The 7,640-nt window shown below is 33.5% G+C and overlaps 1 protein-coding gene across 1 annotated transcript; it reads left to right on the top strand.

The window, feature by feature from the left end:
* The first annotated feature begins 487 nt into the window (after positions 1-487).
* LOC143552615 (dof zinc finger protein DOF3.6-like) lies at positions 488-2,353 on the top strand. Its single transcript, XM_077042787.1, has 2 exons — positions 488-887; positions 1,104-2,353. The coding sequence occupies exons 1-2, from the start codon at positions 831-833 to the stop codon at positions 2,004-2,006; spliced, it is 960 nt and encodes a 319-aa protein (XP_076898902.1). The 5' UTR covers positions 488-830; the 3' UTR covers positions 2,007-2,353.
* The last annotated feature ends 5,287 nt before the right edge of the window (positions 2,354-7,640 follow it).

Raw genomic sequence — 7,640 nt, 5'->3', positions numbered from 1 at the left:
TTATTTATTCAAAATAAATCATGTTAGATGTATATCCTACCTTTCTTAAGAAGAATATTTCTAGCTATTCCAAATTTGTTGCTAGATTTCATGTTTTTGGTCGAACCTATTAGAAAAAGTAACGTCTGTTATAAAAACTATTTTTTGTAAGTTTGAATTATAGTCTCTTTTTAAATTGTGGGTTATGCTTTTTTATATGCTAATTAAAAGGCAGTGAGACTTCCATAAAGAGGTTCTAACTTCTAACCCCAATTACAAGAGACAATCACAAAATAAGACGGAGGTGTAGTTATGAAAAGATCGATCCCACCATGCCATGCATGATGCACCCACTATCACGGTGAACATTTTACAAACAAGTTAACATGCATATGCATATATATGAACAAATGTATACATCACAATCACGCTTTCTCTTTCTATATATGATTTCTCTCTTCATCCATGCATGCACATGTAGATACACATCATGTATATACATGCAAGGGGTCACACTTTTCATTTTTTACCAAGCACTAAGATGCAGTATGTCACAAAGTCTATGAGATAACTTCATGGCTAAGTAACTTACATCATTCACTCTCAAGAACCATGTTAATAAAATATATTCAAAAAGAGATATGCACATTTTAAATTCATTACAAAGTAATAAAGAAATCAATAATATTAAGTAAATCAAAAGCCTACTTCTACTCCTCTTCATCATCTTCTCCTTTATCTCCCCTACCTTCCTTCTCTTTCTCTCTTTTTTGTTTTTGATTCCATGTATTTCCAAGGAACCATTGAACCTTTATAAAAGAGAAAGTTAAAGAAATCAAATCTTCTAAACCATGGTTTTCCCATCTGTTACTCCTTTTCTAGATCACCACATGAATTGGCATCAACAGGTATATATGATGTTTAATTTTCTCCTCTTTGAAATGATTTCTTTATCTTTTCTTATCTTCTTAATCTTTTATCCAATCAAAGTTAAAGGAAAAAAGCATATATGTAAAGAAGATTACATATCTCCTTTAAAACTCCTTTCTTGAATATACCATGATAGTATATATGTGTAATTAAGTACCTTCTAAAACCTTTGTGTTATTGTGTTCTTATTGAAGTTGCAACAATCAAACCATCAGCTAGGAAATAATGATGGTGGAGGTGAAAACCCTAATTTCCAGTCACAACAGGTGCCCCCACAACGCGGCGGAGAAGGATCAGTTAGACCTGGATCTATGGTGGATCGCGCTAGACTGGCGAAAATACCCATGCCTGAGCCAGGATTAAACTGTCCACGTTGTGATTCAACCAACACCAAGTTTTGCTACTTCAACAACTACAGCCTCACGCAGCCTCGACACTTTTGCAAGACATGCAAGCGTTATTGGACACGCGGTGGTGCTCTAAGGAATGTTCCGGTTGGAGGCGGTTATAGGAGGAACAAAAGAAGTAACAAAAATAGCCGAAGATCAAGATCTCCAAGTCAAAGAGGGACTAAATCCATAAGTGGAAGTCCATCAAGGTGTAGCAATGAAAACATGGCATCAAGTACTCAACTTTCACATCCTCCATCTCTTCAAATGCCCTTCATGGGATCCTATGGAGGTGTTGCTAGTAATATCACATCAAGTCTTGGTGGATTTCATCCTCAAAGTAATCAAATGAGTAGTTTCCAGTTAGGAACTGGAGGCTCAAATGGCAATAACTTCAATAATTTATTGTCAATTGGAAGTGGTGAGAGTTGGAGATTGCCATTCTTAGCAGGATTTGAAGTACCTAACAATAATAACTTATTTCTCTACCAAAATGAAGGTTCAGTTGAAGCACCAGCATCTTCGATGCTTGAGAATTCTCGTTTAAATCCTCCGGTAAAGGTCGAAGGAAACCGAGACCTGAATTTATCAAGACAAGTTATTGGTATCTCTGATAACACAAATCAACAACCATGGCAAGTGGGAAATAATTGGGCTGATATTTCAGGTGTCAATACTTCTTCTACTCCTACAACGCATTTCATATAATCTTGCTCTTTGGGGATCTTCATTGATATGTTCATCAAATTAGAAGCACTCAGCAGTGTTGACTAGCTTTCACTCTCCAGTCTCCAAACCCTAGACTGTTTATTGCTGAAGATGAAGAAACAATGGTAGGGTAACTGTGTGTTTATTAAATGCAATGTGATGGTAAGTAGTATTAAGGGTTTTTAATTCTACTAATGTCTTAATTTACGCTAGAATTTAATTACCGTTACTTTACTAAGTTGTGTGCAAAGTGTGCTAGTTTGTCTTGGTTATGGTATGAAGATATTATGATAATTAGAATCTTTATTTTGGGAATCAGCAGCTAGCCCTTGTTTTATTATTTCTCCTATATATTAATTAGCTCATATATAGCTAACATAAAAATAGTTATAGTTGCATTTTCACTTACCATATGAAATTATCAATTGCCGAAGGACTTTATTATGAATAAAATCATTTAAGGAATCTTTACTCGTGATAATCAGTGGTATGAATGCAATCCGTGTAATTTGGAAAAATGTATAGCAACAATCAAACTTTAATTATCATTAACTTTCTTTTGATCTTTCTTTTTTTCTTCATTTCTAGATCTTTTGAACCTCCTGCCTTCATTAAAACAAACCATAAAATTAACAAGAAACTGGTACTTTTGACATAAATGCATTTAACATAACCTTGTTTATATTTATTTACTTTTTTTAAAACTTAAATATTCTCTAACTTTACACCTAAATTACATCATTTTAACATATATAGCGTTGTTTACGCATATACATTTACCTAAATTTGTCAACATCCTTACGAGTTACGTGAATACGTCGTATTACTTTCAGTTTTTCTTGAAAACGATTATTTATTTTTATCAAAAGAGAGATGAGTGAAAAACAAAGTTAATCCGTCTTTTTTCATTAATTAAACAGCATGCATGGCCGGGGGTAATACAAGTTTTCTATTCCTTTGAAAAAAAGAATTCAATGTTAACATATATATACTTCTTTTTACATGTGCAAATTAATTACATAATTATACACGATTTTGCTAACAAGCGTTACAAGCTAGCATAATAGAAAGATTACTTTGCCAAATGCAGCTGGAAGTTTCTTTCACCAACGTTGTAAGAAAGAAAGGCATGCAACCTAGCTTGCTGATTCAGTGCGCTAGCTTTCATAACTTCCTGACACCAATATTATATTCTTCGTCAGTCATAAGTTTGCAACAAAAGAATGCAGGACCCAGCTGTCCTCTATAACTATAATATTTACACACGCATCTTGTAATAATAATAATAATAATAACATATGATCATATAAATATGAGTATGTAATAATAAAAAGTTGGAAGCTAGAGATGTTTTGAAAATGCCAATAATTGCAACTCAAAACCATGCAAGTCTTCCAATCCTTATGTTTGTGTTTTGTGTTGGAGAGATATATAATTAATGATGGTCCAAGTTGTTGTAGGAATGGATATTACACAATTATACAGTCAAAAAGAACACATATACTCATACATATGTCTTTATCTCAGTGTGTGGAAAAGTAAATAATATATAACGAAATAAAAAGTGAAGGGTAAGCAGATAGGAAAAGGGTTAAAGAAGAAGAAAAAAACGTGTGTGTGAGTGATTTTCGCAATCTAAAAAGAAAGGAATCTGAGCAAGAATATAGATTTTTAAATACGCTTTATTAAAAGAGCCAACATAATCACGTACCCTCTACCAATAAAGTGCTACTACCCAAAAAAATAAAGTCCCAAATCTAGTCATTTCAAGCTGTGCATAGGGCCGTCTCATGAAGCATAACTAAATGAAGAATGTTTTTAGGCTTTCAAATTATTTTCTTCAGGCTTATAAGATGTTTACTGAAGGTAGTAAGGTTAAATGTTTCATGATTGGCACCAGGATATGAAACTGAATATGGAGAACTAGAAATAACATTAAATGTTGAGAAATCGTTCCAATGACATGAGTATGATTGTTGAGGCTTGAGATATTTATGGTCTTGGGTTTGAAATCTGACTCAAAAGGGTTATCTTATAATAGTGAGTTTTCTCCTTGATGGTGTTGAGTGACTCACCCATGAAGCGTCAAAATTAATAAATGGACGGTTGGCATCCCATCTCAGTAAGACCTATTTGGTATTGTGGGTAATTCCAAAAGCTGTTAAAAGGAAACTTTATATATTCTACGACTTCTGAGTATTGTATACAAATACATATGTATACAAAGGGAATGGTGGCGGTTAGAAATAATAACTAACCGGTCATTAATTGTTTGATATCTAACCCATACCATTTAGTGTCTAATCCTAAAGTCTAGTTTTTCTTTCAATATATTTAAAAGCTCGATCCAACTCCGAATGCTTTAGTAAAGAATGAACATGTATGCGACTGGATCGCTTGTTCTACAAAAGATCACTTCAGCCTCTCCTAGGCTGATTCATTCTTTTAAATAAATGTTATATGATACTAATGTGCTTACTCGTTCTTCCTGTGTATACCGGATTTTTAGTCATGGAAATTGTTGATTTATCAATGAACGTATAGTTGTTGGATCTTTGTGTGGGTTCTTAAGATCATTAAGAATTCCATGAACGACGCATCCAAATAGCTTCACATCCAACAAGCCTTGTGCACATTTATATATATAGATAAAAATCAATGTTTGGTGTCGCTAAGTTTTAAGTAGCTAGCTCTTTTGATAATTTAACTAATGTGTTTGAAAGGAAAACCATTATCATTTGATGGCCTAATGGCAATTGTTGTCTTTGTTTAGTTTGAAATGACTATGGTACCCATGTTCAAGTCTCCTTAGTCACATTTTTAACCAATGTTTTTTTTTTTGATTTTTTTTTTTTTTTTTTTGTTTTTGTTATTTAGAAGTTATTTTGGTACCCAAGTTCAAGTCCTATGTGCTCCATTTAGCCAATGATTTTTTTTGTTATTCAGAAGTGATTTTGGTACCCACGTTCAGGTCTTATGTGCTCCACTTTCTGGTAATGTATTTTTTTGTTATTTATTAAATTATATAGTAATGTATATTTTCTTTTTAACGACAAATTATATGGTAATATTAGTCGTTAGTATATATAGGTGCAACCTCCTTTATTTGTTTTTTTTAACTTTTAAGTTTATGTTAATAAGATGTGATATTTGATGTATAAAATTTATGTTTAAGATTTAGTTTATGTATCGTTGATATTGATCGAATTTGTGTCGGATCATAGCCAAAACACACAAGGATATCTTTTTTGGTTCGGTGCGGGTTGTGTTATTGAATTTACTTTTTCGTTTAGTTTCGATGTTGTAACCCAATACTGACCGAATTTAAGTCGGTTCATCACCGCAACACGCAGTTTTTTTAGTATGTTAATTTGTTATATCTGGGCGTTTACACATTTATTTCTCTATTGACTACGCTATCTACCCGCGGCAACGCGCCGATGTTTTACCTGGTCTATATTAAAGATAAAGCAATTATCTTTTTGTTTCTTATATTGCTAAGAGATGACTCCTGAATTCATATAAAAATATATCCTGAACTTGAAGTATCCTACTCTCATCTACACTTCCTCAATAATTATTATCCCCATAAGCAATTAAATGTGAGTTGTCAATCTTTTGATAACCATGAATTGTAAACCTTCTGATAACCTAGGTTGCACGGGATACGGGACAATGATACGGGGACGTTATGGATACGGGAAACGACAAAAATAAAAAACCCAAGATACGGGTACGGGAAGGGTACGGAAAAAAAATATATAAAAAATAAAAATATATTACACAAAGTTCAAAATATATTTATATTGATATAAAGTTCAAACTCCAAAAAAAACTATATTAACCATAGGTTTATATTAATTATCATTTATCAATAATCAAATCGTGTTCAAACTACGGTTTATCTAGCGAGAGATCGGCAACCTCCAAAAACCCTACATATTCTGTTGAATTAAAGGCATCTCCACCCACATCCCACATATTTACATCATCATTCGGGTTCCTTGACAAAAGAAGAAGATTATTTTGGACATAAACCAAGTCTTCAGCATGACTTGTAGTCAATTTGTTCCTCCTAAGCGAGTGAATGAATGCATAAGTACTCCAATTACGCTCAGCACAAGAAGAAGAACTAGGCTGTCCAAGTAATTTAAAAGCCATAGTCTGGAGAAAAGGAGTTTGAGCACCAAAGTTAGCCCACCAATTCTTGGGTTCCATAATACCCATCTGTGTAATGCATGTTAAATCCTCAAAAGGACCACTCTTCATTGAAAACTTTTCATACTCACCAAGAACTTCGTTATACTCATCATCATTAGGAAATAACCTTCGAAAACATGTAATCCTTTCTTGTGAAATTTCTCCGTCCCTATGTGGAGCCATACTTTTAGAATCCTCAATTAGCCATGTATCACTATAATATCTACAACATTCAAAAGTCAAAACATAAGTATGTAATAGAAATCAAGCATATAGTTTAAAATCATATACCTTGGATTTAAAGGGTGAGCTAAACATTGTAGGGGAGTGATATTCTTCGTCCATCGAGCCTGTAAAATACGAGGCACAACATCATAAAGGGGACTTAATTCAGACATCTGCCGTTTTTCTTTCTTGTAGATTTCAATCTTCTCTTTCTCAATCATCGAATCCCACATCTCATACACCAAATGTAAACATGGTTTGTCGGTGTCACAAACTCTAATCATCTCATATACAGGTCCAGTGAAACTAAGAATATATGATACTTTTTCCTAGCATTCATCATCCACAATTTTTTCTTTAACAAAGTTTCCTTTCACACTGTCATATTCTCTATTAGAAGACCATTCTTCGCTTATAACCATAGCTTGAAGACCCCTTTTGATAATTTCAGTCTCTTTAGCATCACAATGATGGAGGCAAAGCGAGTATCGGCAACCAAAAGCAGTCTAATAGGAGAAAACTTGTTGAGAATAGAGAGTCTCATGTTATGGTTCATGATGAAGTTTTTTATTGCAAGCGCATTTGTGTGAACTTCTTTTATCCAGTTGCACTCGTCATATGGTGTTGTATTTGTTTCCACATACCTTGTTGAACAAATGTTCTTCAAAGCAAGATTAAGCGTATGAACAACACATGGTGTCCAATAGATGTGAGAAAATTGACTCTCTATAATCTATCCAGCTGCCTTACAATTTGTTGAATTGTCAGTAATGATTTGCACAACATTTTGGTGACCAATTTCATTGATGACTTCTTTCATCAAATCAGCAATAAAAAAATCTATCTTTTACATCCCCAAAACAATTCACTGCCTTTAGAAACATAGGGTTCTGCCTGAGGTAGCCATGAAATTGATTAGAGGCTTTCTTGTAGGGTCACTATAACCATCACTCACACTAGTCACACCTTTTTCTTTTCATGAAAACCTAACTGGTTCCAATAGCCGGTGAACATTCTCTTTCTTCTTTTTGTAGTAACGTTGTTCTGAGCTTATTACAACTAGGAGCTACATAACCAATAATTTTATTATCAGCAACAAACCGAAAAGCCCTAACATTGTGTGGATTTATTGCAAGATTAAAAGGTAAACCTCCTGTATAAAACATTCTTGCTATTTCTTGATCCAATTGGTCCTTTATTTCAACACAA

This window comes from Bidens hawaiensis, unplaced genomic scaffold (assembly GCF_021521415.1).
Source record: "Bidens hawaiensis isolate Kalapana, Puna unplaced genomic scaffold, B.hawaiensis_p1.1 tig00016952_1, whole genome shotgun sequence".
NCBI lineage: Eukaryota > Viridiplantae > Streptophyta > Magnoliopsida > Asterales > Asteraceae > Bidens > Bidens hawaiensis.
The sequence above is the reverse complement of the archived record's forward strand: the minus strand, read 5'-3'. Positions and strand labels throughout refer to the sequence as shown.

Coding starts and splice junctions, on each gene's coding strand:
- LOC143552615 (XM_077042787.1), top strand. CDS start 831: ATGGTTTTCCCATCTGTTACTCCTTTTCTAGATCACCACATGAATTGG. Junction 888..1,103: donor ACATGAATTGGCATCAACAG/GTATATATGATG, acceptor TTCTTATTGAAG/TTGCAACAATCAAACCATCA.